This window comes from Chiloscyllium plagiosum, chromosome 26, assembly GCF_004010195.1.
Source record: "Chiloscyllium plagiosum isolate BGI_BamShark_2017 chromosome 26, ASM401019v2, whole genome shotgun sequence".
Lineage (NCBI taxonomy): Eukaryota > Metazoa > Chordata > Chondrichthyes > Orectolobiformes > Hemiscylliidae > Chiloscyllium > Chiloscyllium plagiosum.
In genome coordinates, this window is record NC_057735.1 from 45,124,284 (window position 1) to 45,144,654 (window position 20,371).

The 20,371-nt window shown below is 40.1% G+C and overlaps 1 protein-coding gene across 1 annotated transcript in view; it reads right to left on the reverse strand.

Annotated features, from left to right (window-relative positions):
- Positions 1 to 15,473: 15,473 nt before the first annotated feature.
- LOC122563310 (AT-rich interactive domain-containing protein 2-like) overlaps positions 15,474 to 20,371 on the reverse strand; it is a 258,669-nt gene continuing 253,771 nt past the window's right edge. The window contains exons 20-21 of the mRNA XM_043717025.1: positions 18,057 to 18,148; positions 15,474 to 17,677 (exon numbers count right to left, since the gene is read on the reverse strand). Coding sequence (XP_043572960.1) covers positions 17,545 to 17,677; positions 18,057 to 18,148 — 225 coding nt within the window. The 3' untranslated portion in view covers positions 15,474 to 17,544. The remainder of the gene's footprint in view (positions 17,678 to 18,056; positions 18,149 to 20,371) is intronic.

The window sequence follows — 20,371 nt, forward strand, 5'->3', positions numbered from 1 at the left end:
TTGCCTGAAAGGCTGGTAGAGGCAGAAACTCCCAAGACATTAAGGACTATTTAGATGAGTATTTGAAACACCATCACATTCCAGGATATAGGTCAAGTAGTAGAAAATGGGATTAGAATTTATTGATATCTGATGACAACCATGGACATGCTGGGCTGAAGGGCTGTCAAAACTCTGACTTTATGATACAGTAGTCAGAGATGAACTAGCCTAGATTTAAATGTTGTGAACATAACTGAAATCTGAATATTCATCTACCAATTTTTATTTCACACCAGGATTAATTACTCAACATAAAGCTCATTACCCAGATCAACAGAGTAGCCCAAATTAAATTGGGAATAATACGTTTCCTGTCACCACAGGAAAATACCTGTGATATATTCTTTATCAGCAAGCAAACCCTTTGGACCAGGGAGCAAACTACAGCCGAGAAAGCGAAACCTCTATCTGAATTTATTATCAACATCTTAAGTGACAAAACTATATACTGAGTAATACTTAAGGCAGAACCAATAGTTAGAAGTAAACTGTAGCTCAATTGGTAAATTCTGAGGAAGTTGCTTATTGACATAAGCAAATAACAACATTGAGAAATTTCAGGGATTAATGCAAGCCTGACCCCAGAACAAAATCTCCAAATTATCGATCTGGCAGAATAACTTCAAATCACGTTTGTTTCAAAAAGTAAATTTGTTTCTCAAATACACCAATACATACATGGCCTTTCAACATTATAAAACAAGATTCAGATTTTTGGGACATTGGGATCAGTTCTGGGGGTGGTGGGACTTTTACAAATTGGATGGTTTACACCTGGGCCAGACTAGAGCCAGAAGTGTAGTAGGTAAGGCAGATGAACTTAAGGCTTGGATTAGTACCTGGGAGTACGATGTTATTGCTATTACTGAGTCTTGATTGAGGGAAGGGCATGATTGGCAACTAAATATCCCAGGATATTGATGCTTCAGGTGGGATAGATGGGGAGGTAAAAGGGGTGGAGGAGTTGCCTTACTGGTCAGAAAGGATATCAAAGTTGTGCTGAAGGAGGGTACTATGGAGGACTCGAGCAGTGAGGCAATATGGGCAGCGCTCAGAAATAGGAAGGGTGCAGTAACAAAGTTGGGGCTATACTACAGGCCTTCCAACAGTGAACGTGAGATAGAAGTACAAATATGTAGAGAGATCATAGAAAGAGGTAGGATAGTGGTGATAGAAGATTTTAATTTTCACAACATTGACTGGGATTCACTTAGTGTCAGAGGATTGGATGGAGCATAATTTGTCAGGAACATCCAGGAGGGTTTCCAGATCAGTATGTAGATAGTCCAACTCGTGAAGGGGCCATACTGGACCTGGTGTTAGGAAATGAGTCGTGGCCAGGTGGTTGAAGTTTCAGTGGGGGATAACTTTGGGAATAGTGATCATAATTCCATAAGTTTTAGGATACTCATGGACAAAGACGAGAGTGGTCCTAAGGGAAGAGTGCTAAACTGGGGGAAGGCCAACTCTACCAAAATTCGGCAGGATCTGGGGAATGTAATTTGGGAGCTGCTGCTTGAAGGGAAATCCACATTCAATATGTGGGAGGCTTTTAAAGAGAGGTTGATTAGAGTTCAGGAGAGATACGCTCCTGTGGAAATGAGGGATAGAAATGGCAAGATTAGGAAACCATGGATGACAGGTGAAATTGAGAGACTAGTTAAGAGGAAGAAGGAGGAGTACATAAGATTGAAGCAACTGAAGTCAGATGAAGCCTTGGAAGAATATCGGGAATGTAGGACCAATCTAAAACGAGAAATTAAGAGGGCTAAAAGAAGTCATAAGATATTCTTAGTGAGCAGGGTTAAGGAAAACTCCAAAGCCTTTTATTCATGTATAAGGAGCAAGAGGGTATCGAGGGAAAGGGCTAGTCCACTGAAGGACAAAGGAGGAAAGATGTGTGAAATCAGAGAAAATGGTTGAGATTCTTAGTGAGTACTTTGCATCAATATTCACCAAGGAGAGGGACATGGTGGATGCTGAGGTTAGGGATAAATCTTTGATTACTCTAGGTCAAGTAGGCATAAGGAGGGAGGAAGTGTTGGGTATTCTGAAAGGCATTAAGGTGGACAAGACTGGGTGGGATCTATTCCAGGTTACTGAGGGAAGTGAGAGGAGGAATAGCTGGAGCTTTAACAGATATCTTTGCAGCATCCTTGAAAATGGGGGAGGTCCTAGAGTTCTGGGGAATTGCTAATGATGTCCTCTTGCTCAAGAAGGGTAGCAGATAGTGAAGGGGACTGTTACAGAATACAGCACAATATAGATAGATTAAAGAGTTGGACATAGAAATGGCAGATGGAGTTCAACCTGGATAAATGCGAGGTGATGCATTTTGGAAGATACAATTCAAGAATGAAATATACAGTAAATGGAAAAGTCCTGGGAAAATTGATGTACAGAGAGATCTGGGTGTTCAGATTCATTGTTCCCTGAAGGTGGCAAAGCAGGTCAGTAGAGTGGTCAAGGCGGCAGCACGGTGGCTCAGTGGTTAGCACTGTTGCCTCACAGTACCAGGGACCCAGGTTCGATTCTAGCCATGTGTGACTGTCTGTGTGGAGTTTGCACATTCTCCCCATGTCTGCTTGGGTTTCCTCTGGGTGCTCCGGTTTCCTCCCACAGTCTGAAGATATGCAGGTTAGGTGAATTGGCGAGGCCCATAGTGTTGGGTGCATTAGTCAGAGGGACAATGTGTCTGGGTGGGTTACTCCAGAGGGTTGGTGTAGAGTTATTGGGCTGAAGGGTATTTCCACACTATATGGAATCTAATCTTAAAAATAAAAAGGCATATGGCATGCTTTCCTTCATCAGACAGGGTATTGAGTACAAGAGTTGGCAGGTCATGTTACACTTGTATAGGACTTTGGTTCATCCATATTTAGAATACTGTGTACAGTTCTAGTTGCCACATTACCAAAAGGATGTGGATGCTTTGGGGAGGATGCAGAGGAGGTTCACCAGGATGTTGCCTGGAATGGAGGGTGCTGGCTATGAGGAGAGGGTGAGTAGATTAGGATTATTTTTATTGGAAAGAAGGCAATGGAGGCCTACAAAATCACGAGAAGTGTAGACAGGGTGGATAGCAAAAAACTTTTTCCAAGAGTGGGTCACTCAATTACTAGGGGTCACAAGTTCTAAGTGAGAGAAGAGAAGTTTGGATAGATATACTTGGAAAGTTTTTTTTACACAGAGAGTGGTGGGTGTCTGGAATGCATTGCCAGCGGTGGTGGTAGGGGCAAGAATGATTTAAGATATATCTAGACAGATACATGAATGGCAGGGAGCAAAGGGATACAGATCCTTAGAAAATAGATGGCAGATTTAGATAGAGGATATGGATTGGCGCAGGCTTGGAGGCCTGTTCCTGCTCTGTAATGTTCTTTGTTCTTTTAAGATAGAGATCTAGACACTTAAGGCGATATTAGATCAGATGACCAACAGCATGGCCAAATAAATAGTTTTCAGTAAGAGCCTAAAAAGAGAGCGAGAAATTGAGGTAGTGATTTAGGGAAGGAATTGCAAAGCTTGGTATCTAAGCTAATGAAGGATTGGTCCTCATTCATTGAAGTGATTTAAAACTGGAAGCTCAAAATGGCAGATCTTGAACAACTGAGAGACTGGAAGACATTACAAAGAAAAGGATGAGAGATACCCTGGGTGGATTTGAAAACAAAGATGAACACATTTAAAATTGAGATGTTGCATGACCAGAAGTCAATTTAAGTCAGTGACCATGAGGTTGGCATAGACAATAGGTGCAGGAGTAGACCATTCTGCCCTTTGAGCCTGCACCACCATTCAATATGATCATGGCTGATCATCCTTAATCAGTATCCTGTTCCTGCCTTATCTCCATAACCCTTGATTCCACTATCCTTGAGAGCTCTATCCAACTCTTTCTTAAATGAATCCAGAGACTGAGCCTCCACTGCCCTCTGGGACAGAGCATTCCACACAGCCACTACTCTCTGGGGGAAGAAGTTTCTCATCTCTGTCCTAAATGGTCTACCCCATATTTCTAAGCTGTGTCCTCTGGTTTTGCACTCACCCATCAGCGGAAACATGTTTCCTGCCTCCAGTGACCAATCCTTTAATAATCTTATATGTCTCAATCAGATCCCCTCTCAGTCTTCTAAACTCAAGGGTATACAAGCCCAATCACTCCAGTCTTTCAGTGTAAGATAGTCCCGCCATTCCAGGAATTGACCTCGTGAACCTACGCTGCACTCCCTCAATAGCCAGAATGTCACTCTGTAATCTCCTAACATCCTCCTCACATTTCATCCTGCTACCTAGCTTAATATCATCAGCACATTTGCTAATGTTATTACTAATACCATCTTCTATATCATTAATATATATTGTAAAAAGCTGTGGTCCCAGCACTGATCCCTGCAGTACCCCACTGGTCACTGCCTGCCATTCCGAAATGGAGCCGTTTATCACTACTCTTTGTTTCCTGTCAGCCAACCAACTTTCAATCCAAGTTAGTACTTTGCCCCCAATACCATGCCCCCTAACTTTGCTCACTAACCTCCTATGTGGGACTTTATCAAAAGCTTTCTGAAAGTCCAGGTACACTACATCTACTGGATCTCCCTCATCCATCTTCAGAGTTACATCCTTCAGGCCCCGTGGACTTATCAACCTTCAGGCCTAACAGTCTCTCCAACACCAATTTCTGGCAAATATAAATTCCCTTCAGTTCAGGTCCTTCAGCCACTGTTACCTCAGGGAGATTGCTTGTGTCTTCCCCAGTGAACACAGATCTGAAGTACCAATTTAATTCTTCTGCCATTTCTTTGTTCCCCGTAATATATTCCCCTGTTTCTGTCTTCAAGGGCCCAATTTTAGTCTTAACCATTTTTTTGCCTTTCACATACCTAAAAAAGCTTTTACTATCCTCCTTTATATTTTTGGCCAGTTTACCTTTGTACCTCATTTTTTCTCTGCATATAGGAATGAGATTTGGTACAACTTGACACACAGGCAGCAGAGGTTAGGTTGACTTCATGTTTATAGAGGTTAGAATGTGGCAGTCCATACGAATGCATTGGAATGGTCAAGCCTAGAGGCATGAAAGAGTTTTGACAGATGAACTGAGACAAAGGCAAACGGGGGAGGAATAGGTGGCCTTAGTGAACACAAGGTTAGAAACCTATTGGAGGATCAAATATGATACAAGTGTGATCATACTGGCTTAGCCTCCGGCAATTGCCATAAGTATGGAGTCAGTAGCTACATAACTGCTTGGAGTGGGGCTGTAAATGATGGCTTTGATCTTCCCAATTCTGAATTGACGAAAAGGTCCTGCTTATCCTGACAATGTGGTAGGATTTCATCAAGGTAGTGTTCCAAACCAACCATCTTCAGCTGCTTCAATGACATTTGTTTTGTTGCAAGATCGAAAGTGCAAATGTTCAGAGATGATGGCTCTGACCACTTCAATTTCTGACTCCTCTAGTACTGGAGGTCCATTGCAACTGGCAGCAAGACCTGGACGATATTTAGCCTTAGGCTCATAAATGGCAAATAAAATTCACATCACACAAACAGTATGACTATAGTGTAAAAGCTGTCAGTGGGCTCCTAAAAAGAGGAAATCTAATAATTTCACACATTGGAATCTTAACTGGATCAGCCACACACCTGTGATTACAAGAAATTGGGAATTCTGCAACAAGTGACTTACACCTCAAGTCCTTAATCTCCATTCACTATGATAAGGCACATGTGAGAGATGGAAATTTCTCTCCTTGCCTGGATGAATGATGCAATGACAAAAAGCTTGACACCATCCAGATCAGTCCAGCCCTACTTGATCAGCACCCCATCACTTAGCAACCACTCCTTTCACCACCAACACATACTGGCATTACTTACCACCTAGATGATGTTTTGAAGCAATTCACTAAAGCTCCTGCAATAGGACCTTCCAAACCCATTACCTCTACTGTCTAGAAGACCAAAGGTATGGGAACAGCACTATCTGCAAGCCCCCTGCCAAAACACAGTATCGTAACTTTGAATAAAATCACCATTATTTCACTGGCACAGACTCAAAATCCTGGAATTCTCTTTCAAGAGCACTTCACCCATTGATAACGATGATGCAAATATATTGGCCTCAGCCCCTGCAATTTCTTCTCTAGCCTCTTGCAGGGTTCTTGGATATAGCTGGCCAAGACCAGGAGATTAATCCACCTCGATACATTCTAATACATCCAACAAGTTTTTATATCTAAATATCTTAATATCTAAGATGCTGCCAAGAATGGCAACATTATATACTTTTCACTGTACGCTTGTACTCTTAGTCTCCTATGCTCTAAAGAAAAAAAGTCCTACCTTGTCCAACCTCTCCCTAACTCAGACTGTTGAGTCCTGGCAACATCCTTGTAAATATTATCTACACTCTTTCCAGTTTAATAACATCCTTCCTATAGCAAGGTGACCAAAACTGAACACAATACTCCAAGTGCAGCCTCACCAACATCCTGTACAACTGCAACATAACTTCCCAACTTCAATACTCAATGCCCTGACTGATAAAGGCCAGTGTGCCAAAGGCCTTCTTTACTGCCCTGTCTACCTGGGACTCCACTTTCAGAGAACTGTACACCTGAACTCAAAGGTCCCTCTGTTCCACTACATTGCTTAAGGCCCTACCATTCACCATGAAACTCTTATTTTGATTACCTCACAATTATCTACATTAAAGTCCATTTGTCATTTCTCAGCCCACTTCCCCAGCTGAACAAGGTCCTGCTGTAATTTCTGATAACCGTCCTCACTATCTAGGGTACCGCCTATTTTAGTGTAATCTGCAAACTTACTAATCATGCCTTGTACAGTCTCAAAATTATTGATATAGATAACAAACAGCAATGGGCCCAGCAATGACCCGTGAGGCACACTATTCATCACAGGCCTCCAGTCCCAAAAGCACCTTTCCTCTATTACTTCTGCTTCCTACCAACTGTGTATCCAATTTGCCAGCTCTTCCCGAATTCCATGTGATCTAACCTTCCAGAACAGCCTACCAAGTGGAACCTTATCAAAGGCCTTACTGAAATCCGTATGGACTATGTCTAACGCCCTGCTCTCATCAACCTTCCTGGTCACTCCATCAAGGAACTCTAACAAATTTGTGAGGCATGATCTCCTCCACACAAAGCTAATCAAACTGTCTTTCCAAATGCATGTATATCTTATCCTTCAGAATCTTCTGAAGTAACTTACCCACCACAAATGTTAAGCTTACTGGTCTATAGATCCCAGGTTTTTCTTTGCAGCCCGTCTTGAACAAAGTCACAACATTCACTACCCTCCAGTCTTCTGGGATCTCACCCATGGCTAATGAAGATGCAAATATATCTGATGGGGCCCTTGCAATAAATTCTCTTGCCTCATGCAGGATTCTTTGATATATCTGGTCAGGATCAGGAGATTTATCCACCTTCATACATTCAAATACATGTAACAACTCCTCTACTGTGTTACTGATTGTCGCCCCCAGATATCACCACTAACTCCCTCAAGTTCCCAAGTCTTCATGTCTTTCTCCACAGTAAACATAGAGGAGAAATATTAATTGAGAACCTCATCTATCTCCTGCAATTCCATACATATATGACCACTTTGGTCCTTGAGGAGTCCTATTCTCTCTCTAGTTATTCTTTTTCTGTTAATACACTTAAGGAACGTCTTTGGATTCACCCTAATCTTCTACCTTTTCTCCCCTTTTTACCCTCCTGATTTTCTTCCTCAGTAAACTCCTGTATGCCCATAGACCTCCAGGGATTCCCTTGATCCCAGCTGCCTGTACCTGAGCTAGGCCTTCCTTTTTTCTGGTCAGAGCCTCAATATCTCGTCATCCAGGGTTTCCTATTCATACCAACCTTGTCCTTCAACTTCACAGGAACATATCTTGAACTCTAGCTATCTCACTCTTGATGGCCTCCCACTTGCTGAAGGTCCCTTTGCCTGCAAATTACTTAAAGAGTCAGAGATGTACAGCATGGAAACAGACTCTTTGATCCAACTAGTCCATGCCCACCAAATATCCCAACCTAATCTAGTCCCATTTGCCAGCACTTGGCCCTCTAAACCCTTCCTATTCATATATCCATCCAGATGCCTTTTAAATGTTGCAATTGTACCAGCCTCCACCACTTCCTCTGGCAGCTCAGTCCATATACGCACCACCCTCTGCATGAAAAAGTTGCCCCTTAGGTCTCTTTTATATCTTTCCCTTCTCACCCTAAACCTATGCCCTCTAGTTCTGGACTCCCCCACCCCAGGAAAAAGACTTTGTCTATTTATCCTATCCACACCCCTCATGATTTTTTAGACCTCTATAATGTCACCCTTCAGCCTTGGATGCTCCAGGGAAAATAGCCCCAGCCTATTCAGTCTCTCCCTATAGCTCAAATCCTCCAACCTTGGCAACATCCTTGTAAATCTTTTCTGGACCTTTTCAAGTTTCACAACATCCTTCCGATACAAAGGAGACCAGAATTGCATGCAATATTGAAAATGTGGCCTAACCAATATCCTGTTCCAACACAACATGGCCTCTCAACTCTTATACTCAATGCTTTGACCAATAAAGGAAAGCATACCAAATGCCTTCTTCACTATCTTACCTGTCTGCGACTCTACTTTCAGGAGCAATGAACCTGCACTCCATGGTCCCTTTGTTCAGCAACACTCCCTGGGACCTTACCATTAAGTGTGCAAGTCCTTCTCTGATTTGCTTTCCCAAAATGCAGCACCTCACATTTATTTAAAATAAACTCCATCTGCCACTCATCATCGCATTGGACCATTTGGTCATGATCCCATTGTAAGTTGAGGCAACCTTCTTCGCTGTCCACTACACCTCCAATTTTGGTGTCATCTGCAAATTTACTAACTATACCTCCTATGTTCACATCCAAATCATTTATATAAAAAAAAGACAAAGTAGTGGACCCAGTACCGATCCTTGTGGCACACCACTGGTCACAGGCCTCCAGTCTGAAAAACAATGCTCCACCACCACCCTGTCTTCTACCTTTGAGCTAGTTGTGTATTCAAATGGCTAGTTCTCCCTGTATTCCATGAGATCTAACCTTACTAACCAGTCTCCCATGGGGAACCTTGTCAAATGCCTTACTGAAGTCCATATAGATCATGTCCACTGCTCTACCCTCATTAATCCTCTTCGTTACTTCTTCAAAAATCTCAATCATGTTTGTGAGATGATTTGCCACGCACAAAGACATGTTGACTATCCCTCATCAGTCCCTGCCTTTCCAAATATGTGTAAATCCTGACCCTCAGGATTCCCTTCAACAACCTGCCCACCACCGACATCAGGCTCACCAGTCTATAGTTCTCTGGCTTGTCCTTACCTTTTTAAAATAATGGTACCACGATAGCCAAGTGCCAGTCTTCTGGTACCTCACCTGTGACTATTGATGATAAAAATATCTCAGCAAGGGGCCCAGCAATCACGTCCCTGGCTTCCCAGAATTCTAGGGTGCACTTGATCAGGTCCTGGAGATTTATACACATTTCAAGACATCCAGCACTTCCTCCTCTGTAATATGGACATTTTTCAAGATGTCGCCATCTATTTCCCCACATTCTATATCTTCCATGTCTTTTTCCACAGCAAACATTGATGCAAAATACTTGTTTAGTATCTCCCCCATTTCCTGCGGCTCCACACAACGGCGGTTGTGTGGCACAGTGGTGAGCACTGCTGCCTCACAGCGCCAGAGACCCGGGTTCAATTCCCGCCTCAGGCGACTGTGTGGAGTTTGCACGTTCTCCCCGTGTCTGCGTGGGTTTCCTCCGGGTGCTCCGGTTTCCTCCCACAGTCCAAAGATGTGCAGGGTCAGGTGAATTGGCCATACTAAATTGCCCGTAGTGTTAGGTAAGGGGTAAATGTAGGGGTATGGGTGGGTTTCGCTTCGGCGGGTCGGTGTGGATTGTTGGGCCGAAGGGCCTGTTTCCACACTGTAATCTAATCTAATCTAATCTAAAACGGCTGCCTTGCTGATCTTTAAGCGGCCCTATTCGCTCCCTAGTTACACTGTTGTCCTTAATGTATTTGTAAAAACCCTTTGGATTCTCCTTAACCCTATTTGTCAAAGCTATCTCATGCCCCCTTTTTGCCCTCCTGATTTCCCTCTTAAGTATACTCCTACTTTCTTTATACTCTTCTAAAGATTCACTCGATCTATCCTGTCTATACCTGATATATACTTCGTTCTTTTTCTTAACCAAATCCTCAATTTCTTTAGTCATCCAGCATTCCCTATACCTACCAGCCTTCCCTTTCACCCTAACAAGAATATACTGTCTCTGGACTCTTGTTCTCATTTCTGAAGGCCTCCCATTTTCCAGCTGTCCTTTACCTGCGAACATCTGCCCCCAATCAGCTTTGGCAAGTTCTTGCCTAATACAGTCAAAATTAGCTTTTCTCCAATTTAGAACTTAAACTGTTAGATCTGGTCTATCCTTTTCCATTACTATTTTGAAACTAATTATGTCATTGGCCCCAAAGTGCTCCCCCCACTGACACCTCAGTCACCTGCCCTGTCTTATTTCCCGAAAGTAGGCCAAGTTTTGCACCTTCTCTGGCAGGTAAATTTTCTTGAATACTCTTAACAAATTTCTCTCCATCTTAACCCTTAACATTATGGCAATCCCAGTCTATGTCTGGAAAGTTAAATCCCCTACCACAACCACCCTATTATTCTTGCATATAATTGCTTTAGTCAACCCCTGCAAGCTCCTGTCTAATTCCAACAAACTTTGCTGGCCCCAGTTTAGAACTTGAACCTATGGATCAGTTTTGTCCCTCATAACTGTTTAAAAATTAACAGAACTATGGTCACTGGTCCCAAAGTGCTCCCCCCACTGTCACCTCAGTCACCTGCCCTATTTCCCAAGAGTAGTTTGATTTTTGACCTTTCCGTCTATATGCTGCTTGAGGAAGCTTTCCTGAACACACTTTACAAATTCCACCCCATCTAAGCCTTGAATGCTCTGGCAGTTCCAATCTCTGCTAGGGAAATTAAACTCCCCTACTATGACAACCCTATTGCTCCTGCAAGTCTCCTCAATCTCCCTGCACATTTGTTCCTCTAATTCCTGTTGACTATTTGGGGGCCTATAGTACAACGCCTGATTTCTTAACTGCACCCACAAAGCCTCACTAGATGATCTTTCAGTTATTTCATCTGACTACTGCTGTGACACCTTAATCAAAAATGCAACTACCCTTCCCTTCTTTCCACCACCTCTGTCTGTAAATTTGATGGAAAAATGTAATTATTGGTCTTGCCAGGATATCCATGTGCCATGACATAACAAGTATTCATTACTGGATGTCAGATGAGCAATCTCAGTTTAGTAACAATGGAGGAGTTGAGAGAAGTGGTGGTGAGCTAACTGCAGTCAAGTAAAATTCAATAAACTTGCAAGATAAATATCAATCAAGACAGAATGTCAGAGTGCAACTATATTAATAAAACGCTTAGTCTAATCAGGTTGAGAAGCTTTGTGCATCAACGTCTCTTTATTGATGCTAATAGATGAATTGCCAATTCCTTCATACCCAAGCTTAAATATCAAAATGATGTGTGTAATCATCTGAATGTTGTCTTTTTGGCTTCAAGATTCCACAATTGAGGTTTTTCCTAGTTGAAACCTGCTAACTTCGGAAGATGATAGGTAACGATGGGGGAATAATCATTGGTATAGGAAAATTAGGGCAGATATTCTTTTGATCTTGGATACAAGCACATCTTTTGATTAAATAATAAGTTTGCAATAACACAGACAACATACCACAACTATTAGTAACTGATACTAGATCTTATATTTAAATAATCAAACAATTTTAAACCTTTTTCTTCTTTATGTTTTCATGAAATGTGGGGATTACCATCTTCAATTGTCCTTGATCTGAGTCACTTACCAGATCTTGTCAGTAGATAGTTAAGAGTCAATCTCATTGTAGTTGGTCAGGAATTGGACATAACCCAGAACAGGTGAGGATGGCTGATTTCATTCCCTAAACAATATTAGTGAGAAACTAGCCTTTAATCCAGATTTCTACATTGAGTTTGAATTCCAGCAGCTGCCACAAGGACTTTGAACCTGAGTTACCAGACTAGTCGTCTTAGTCTCCGGATCATTAGTTTAATGGCATCATCATCTCTCCATTCTACATAACTTCCCATTGCACTTGTACACCGTCTTATATATCTGTCCAGGTCCCTCCCTGCTTCTCACTGAGATCTTCATATACTCCTGTTTGAAAATCAGTTAAGGTTGATCACAGGCTTTTAGTTCCAACTATATTTTCAGTGATTCTGAAGGCAAATAACTGACAGCATGGCAACACTTCCCAATTTAATTGGGATAACTTTGCACTCTCTACGAACAGCCACCCCCCCCCCCCAAAAAAAAAGCCCAACAATAGTAGAAAGCTCTAATATAGTTAACTAATAGATAAATAATGACCCTTTGTAGGGGGCAGAAATGCAATAAGCTTTACGCAACTAAAATAGGAAGGTGGACAAAAACAGGAAGGTCTACAATAGACAAAGGCAGGATAGGTCAAGAATGGAATTATAATCATTCGAGCAAGGTGCTAGAGGGCTGCTAGTACTTGTGAAGATATACATCATCAACCTTTAGCAAAAAACTATGATGGTATAGCGTTAGAAAATTGCTCTCAACTTCGTTAAACTGTTAAATAGTGTTAACCTCAATCTATATTTAATGGTAAAAATGGTAATTGTAGGGAACAAAAATGGCAAAATTTCAGTGGACAGTTTGTTTTTGTCACTGTTTCCCAACCTATGCATTTTCACGTTGGAAGAGACTATTAAATGGACAAGACCATTTTCATGGTAATTATTGACATTCCTATCAGCAGAGTGTCATAGATATCTCTCTGCTCATCGGTTGCTGCTTTTGGTATTTGAGTATAAAACTACAATTTCATTTATATAGTGCTCATAAAACATTACAGGAGCAAGGGTTGATCCTGAGTTACATGAGACATTAATTCAATCATAGTGGTCTCTCTTGACAACAATTGAAAAACCTGCAGATATTCACATCCTGTGTGTGCATGAATTATAGAGATTCATGCTGGTGTAGAACTGGAAAATGCAGATGAAGCATATGTAAATACCACATCTTTGTATTTGCTTTGTTTTGGACTGTGGACTGATACAGCTTTAAACCAAGGAGATTACACAAATAACTAAAAATCATATTTCCTGGAGCACACAGAGCTGTTTCTGTTCCACTGGAATAAAGATCAAAAATCAGATACCATGGAGTTGATCAATTTTGAACAGAAGGAAAACTTTGACAGGCTGCTGACTAGGTGATCATGCCTTGTGTAGGAAACTGCAGTAGAGAACCATCTAGCCTGCAGAGAAAGCATACAAAAAATGAGTGTCTCTCATGTGAAGGATGGGGAAGTTCCCAGTAATAGCTGACTGTCTTCCACTCAGCTTTCTATGCTAATCCTGAGGGAGGAATAAAACACGTTCAAAGATTGTGAAAAGACAAACTCTCAACCAAAAAGAATGGAGCGCGTCAGGGAACAAACAATCTTGTATGAATAGCAAAGAACCAAAAAGGAATTGAAAGAGAAAGAAAGCTACTGATCAAATCCTGTAGTCCAGATTGGTGATAGCAAATGGTTTCCCTGATAATTGTTTTTCTTTTTGTGCCCTTAGCATCCATATCTTCTGTCTTTACGTGTCTGTTTATGAAGGAGGAACTCAAGAAGGGATTGAGTTTAAGATGCAGAGTTATAAGTTAACAATTCATATTTTCTATTTGTCATTGGGTAAAGACAATTCGTTCATATTAAACAAACTTTTTCATCAAGAGTTTGTTAGAGGGGTTAAACTGGCACTTCAATAGCTTGACAAAGTCTTTTCACATTTGTGACAACTCAGAAAAGTGGGGATCAATATCCAGCATGCTATCCTAATAATTTAAAGTGAGATGTGTATCATGAATTATTACCTTCGATGCAAAAGACAAGGAGGAAAACTAAGTTTGTTAAGAGCAATAATCTTTTGAACAGAATGAAATAAGTGAACATAATCTGAAGTCACACTATATTCTATACAAGTCTACAATGTTCACCTAATTGTTGCTAAATATTAAACATAATGATGAAATTAAATCAAACTGGCATCACTTGTATCTGTCAACTATTGTAAATGGCACTAATACATTGCTCGTTTAGCTTTCCCTGAGAGAAATTGATCAGGACATCAAAACAGACAATTTACACAAATTCACCTTGAATTCTCTCACCTTATGCAGATATTGGGTAGCAATTTAAATTGTGAACAAAGACTGGAATAGTCTCATATTTTATACTGGTAATTTTACTGTAAAACAGAACTTGGGTCATACAGTGCACAAAAACAGTACTGCACATACATCTTAAAATACATTCTTCTTTAAAAAAACTTTTTTTGCATTGCAGTTTGGTGAATGTACTAGAAGATACTAAATTATTTTCTATATGTCTTGCACTTACACAAAGAATAATGGACATCTGGGACTGATTACAACATGGCAATCTAATCAATGGTTTCAAACAGTGCTCATTAACTGCATGAGTAAATCTCATACAGCTTTTAAAAGTCAGTCAAACCTCAAGACTATACTTTCCAATCACTGCAAATCTTCAAAATGAAGTTGTTTTTACTCAGTGTTCGGTCTACTTTGGTTTCTAGTGTGCTGTGCACAGTGACATTTATACTGGAAGATTAATGATTAAGCGATTGCCCTTCATTGATGAAATACTCCCACTTTTCCACTAAATTTCATCCCCCAGAACCACTCCTAATAGCTTTGAGTCATTGCTTCCATTCAGTTCTATGGATATTCACCTTCAGGTACCTCTTTTCAGCTGACATTCATGCCTAGGCCACAGAGTGAGCTTTGGCAGTCTATCAGATTTTGTGAGGCGGCTGAACATGGTCCCATCCTTAGAAGATATTCAACTACATGCACTTCTGGTAGATATTGATGAATTGTTAGTAGGAAGAGAAGGAAACTCAACTAACTTTCCTCTTTCTTACCGGGAGCTTGAAGGTCAATTCCAATTATTATTGACGAGATTGGGATCAATTAGCTTAGTACAGGCTTAATCAAACTGGGTTTCCCACTGGTCTGTGTGTAAAGTTGTCACTGCTTTACTTTGATGAACTTTCAGGAGGGCACAGCGAAATCCTATGGTTAGTGTGCATTAATTTTAATTACAATATACTCCTCTTTAGTCAACCAGACCAGAGATCATCAGTGGCGAGGCACACAAAGAAACCAAGGGAACACAAACTGACCATAGGCAAGAAAGTCACGTTGTACCAAAAGTGGAGGCACTATACTGTACACTAAAAAACACTTTAATATGTCACGGGTAGAAAAACGGAACAAAGGAATAACAAGGGAAATATCACACCTACACAAATTACAAATATAACACAGGTGAAAATAAAGCTGTATAAAACGTCATGTATTTAAATACATTTACAAATTAAAAAAAAATTCCTATACAAGTTCTGAAGGTTGTGCTGCGACTAAAGGTTGTCTAAAATGGGCCCTAATCTCAGGAAAAATGCTGTAACAGTTTTTTTTTTTTAAATTGTCTTGGAATTTTTACCTTTTATAGAAAAATGATGCGATATATTATTTCATAACAAGCAAAAGCTTTACATGGTGTATAATACAAAAACCACAGCTGCACAAAACTGTGCCAATCTTATTATACAGCATCAGTACCTTTGTGAAGTTATGTACACAGTTCCACGCTGCTTGATGCAGTGTTTTATGTATATGCTTTTACATACATATGGCAGGTAACATACAAAAACTAGATCCTTTGATTCTAGGTGGGCGCTTACTCTTCACGTTAGCCATTGGTGCAATGAATGTAAGCTGACCAAAAAAAAAGGTGCCAAGACAAAATGAAATTCACGCTATTAATGGGGACAAGGGTTAATGGGAATATTTTCTTTTCACATGGAATATTTTCTCAGGCACCAATTGATTCCACACATTTAGATCTGTACTGATTGTCCCTTCTGAAGCAAAATATTTTTATAAATATGACGATTTAAATTTCACCCTGATGTCCCAATTAACAAGTGTCGACAGTAACGGTGAAATCGTTGCTATGTCACTAACTCCACCAGATAAGCTTTGTTAATGTCTGTGATGTCACATTTTCAAAGCTGGCAACATCTAGTGGCACAAAGTTGGTACTACAACTGGACAAAGCTGCCATATTTGTGGATCTTTACAGCCATGGCTGGAAAGACACCCATGTTTCTGTCCTGTGGCTAATTTGGGTTCTAGCCCAGCGCTCACCCAGATTTCACTCCTTGCAATGCTGCATCTCTCTTCCCTTCATTCTCCTGCAATGGTATGTAGGCATTTTTGATATTCACAAATATTTACAAGACTCCGAAAAGGGGACATCAAATCTGATAGTTTACATATAATAAATAATGGAAAATGCACCACTTCAAACAGGGGACAAGTGGGAAAAACTTCAAGTGTTGTGCAGTTTGCAGCTTTTCAAACCGTAAATGTTAACTGCAAAACTGATATCTGAAAGCTGGAAACTATTCTCTGGCAGAAAGCAGAGGGTCTCTAGCCCTAAAAACAAGGATCAATTCACAGCCAACTAGGCTTTTTGCAGGATTTCAGGGCATAGAGACCTACCCAATGAGCAGTTTTGATTGGTAGTCCGATATGGAATTAATTCGTAACTTTTAAAAAAAATACACAGGGAAATGAAATATAAATGAAATTTTCTTTTATAAATAGATGGAAAAAATTATATACTATCCTTGGGCATGTTTTTAATAAAATCAGAGATCTCTCTCATAGGAAGAATAGTGACTGGAATTGAAGTCTCACTGAGGCAGGTGCCTAGACTAACTGCAAAGCTTCACAGGTGCCAGGAGACCATTCCCAGTAGTTTTTCTATTCAGTTCTTTAGTATGCGACTGTGAATGACTAATGTGCGAGAGAGAGAGAATTTGTGCATGTAACTGAGTTGTGTGCATGTGAGTGTGAGCCAGTTTACGAGAGTGGGAGAAAGTATGAATATGTGAAAGTGTGTGTGCGTGAGAGAGTATGCCACAGTGTATGGGTGACCAGGCTAATGTTCTTGTTTTTGGATTGATCACTTCTTCTGGTGTCACAAAACCTTCTGTCTGTCGGAGCGAGATGAGACACTAAAGGTGTTGCAGGAAGTTTGTCTCTGGTATAACAGGGACATTCCTGCAAAATCAATAATTTAAAAAGATCAGTCCTTCTAATTTCATGTTATAGTAAACAGGTACAAAATGTAGACAGTAAGGTTCCAGTTCTTCATCTGCACAATGATTGCATTTCCTCCTGACCCTTGTTAACTGTCGCTGGATTTTAATCATATCACATTTTTCCTCAGCGTTTGTTTTCTGTTGACTCTGATTGTTCATGCGAGTTGAGTTCATAAAGGCATTTAGCAAGTGCAGTGGAAGCCTCCATACCACTTATGGCCAGTACTGAAAGGTGGTTCTCATGACGCTTCAGCAACCTGATATGGAAAAAGAAACATTTTCAGAGCTATTACTCACTGACAATATAAAATGCACAGGATTCCAAATACTAGTGGGAGTTTTACTTAATGCTATTACATTCAATATAATAAATTGCTACAGAAATGCAGATTTGAAATCAGGAAAAACAGTGACTAAAAATAAACTCAGTTTGTGTTTGACAAAGAAATATAAAATAATATTCCAGAGGAAAGCCATATCAATGTGTTTTAACACTAAAGTGAGTTCTACATTTTATTACAATAACTCAGTAGAGGAATTGAAGTCAAGTATTTTCCTAAAGTGAAGGTGGTTAACTATGTAGGAAGATATTTATTTTTAAAAATATCAGTTATTTAAGAGACAAAAATAACTTACATTCGCCCAAGTTCTGAGTATCTAGCAACATTCTTCAAAATTAAGGCAGAAGTCAAACGAATATGCTTCACAATTGGCCCTTCTTTCTCATCCTGCCAAAAAATGCACATAGATGAAAATCACCTTCGACATAGATAAATATTCATTTAAAAGGGTGACAAGAGACCGTTGCCTTATAATGGTAGAATTTTAATTTCATCTTAGCAACATCACTGGTGTAACTGTATGGCCTACCCACACATCCTAACTTTGAAATTACAGGCAGTTCTTCTGTAAAGTGATGGTTGTGTCCTTGTGGAATCCCGTATTAAAGAAAAATCGTGCTTTACAAACAGCTCTTGAAGTGTAATTGTGTTACTGCCAACAAACGTTTTAAATGTTTGCGCTTTACAAACAGTGTACCCAATTTACCAATTGCATTACAGTGAATTTGCGTTAATAAAACACTTATTATAGCAGAACGACCTGTATACAGGAACAAGCAAAGAATCCTTGGGCCAGTCATTCTCCCAATTTTCCTCTCCCTCTCTCTCTCTCTCTCTCTCACACAAAGTATTGTTATTTTACTGCAGTATAGTGTGAAACAGTGAAAACTGTGGAGTACATGATCAAGTTCAGCCTTGCCTTCACAAACAAACATTTATATAGTAGCACAAGACAATGCAGAAATGATGACTGATTTTTCAACCATTTGGGTCCAGCAGAAATGTCGTCAATTACAACATCTCAACTGCTACCAAACTAATTCAGCATTGGTCCAAAATCAATCAAAACTTTCAGACTGATAGCGATTCATTTCGGGTAGGTAAATCACTGGGGGAAATGTCAACATCCCCTGAATGAAGCAAGGACATTCATTACTCAAAATAAGGAAATTTTCTTATTTAAACATTGGTAATAGGATATAGATGCTCAGAGCCTTTCCTCCTTGGTGTTACTCTGTCTTGGTCATTTCAATCTTTGGATAAAATCTTGTTTGGTTCTAAACTAAACCTATTTTCCCACGTTGGGCCTTCAGTACCTTTAAAATGTAGTTGCTGCTATTGAAGTTGTGGAAAATAGCTTGTTTATTGAATGAAAATTAAGGATGTGGATTTTGATTTGACAGACAATGCAAGCACTGTACACAGGGAAATAACACAGATTTGAGCACAATGAAGATGCAGTGAAGCTGGGTACAATTTCCCATATCATCAAGAACACAATTTTCTCTTCATATTCAGGGTTCTATTACTGTAGCTTAGGATACAACCTATGGTCAGGTTTGGGAAGCTATTTTAGCTGAGGTTGAAACATCTCTGGCTCTCCATGATACCAGATGCATCTAAATTAATGTTTAATTGAAGATGATGGTACGGCATGTCGTCTGACCAAAGTCAGACACATACAGCAAAGTCTGGAGAACGCAGCAATAAATTAATCATTCAGTTCTCAAAAACTACCATCATTAATTAACGCATTTGTGTCCAAGGCAGACGCGTCAGAAAGCATTACCTACTGCGTTAGTTGGTGTTACTGTTTGAAATGGTGATGATGCCAAACAGGGGACTGCAATAGGTGTCACTAATAACAGAAAGCAAGGTAGTAACAACACTGCTTACACACTGTCTTTAGTCCTTTTGTCACTTGATGGAAGGGATACTCAACATTCTCCATTCATAAATCAAATATTAAATTTAGATGCCCATCTACCAAAATGCAACTGCAATATGCAACTTGATGCCATCCACTGCACAGACTTACTGTCAACTTGGCTTAGAAGACTGTGGCTTCAACTTTCACTACATCTATCATAATCTACATTTTCTCAACATAGCAGCGCAGATGGCAATGTTTCATTACTAAGGTGGTGATCAATGTAGCATCTGCCTATCCCATGGCACTATTTAAAACAAGAAGGGAAGTTCTCCCAGTTTCCTTACCTGTACACTTACCCCAAACAAAACTATCAAAATAAATTAACAATGAGACAAATTAATTTATCACACTGTTAGGTGATGACCGTGTGCATATTTGCGTGCAAAGCAACTTGCTTTTACATAGCACCTTTAACACAATAAAACATCTCACAGGGCTTCACAGACAAATTATATTTAAAAAAACTGCACATTCAAAAGTAATTAATTGGCTATAAATGTCTTTAGCACGTGAAAGAGCTATATTCATTCATTCAATCAATGTCTGGAATTACTTAGTGGCCCAGCATTTTGACAGTCAACTTTAATCACTGCCATGCAACCAACTGGTTATCATTGTACTATAACACCCATTGGTTTCTGGATTTAAGGTAACCAGCATTTGCAAGTCCACGATAT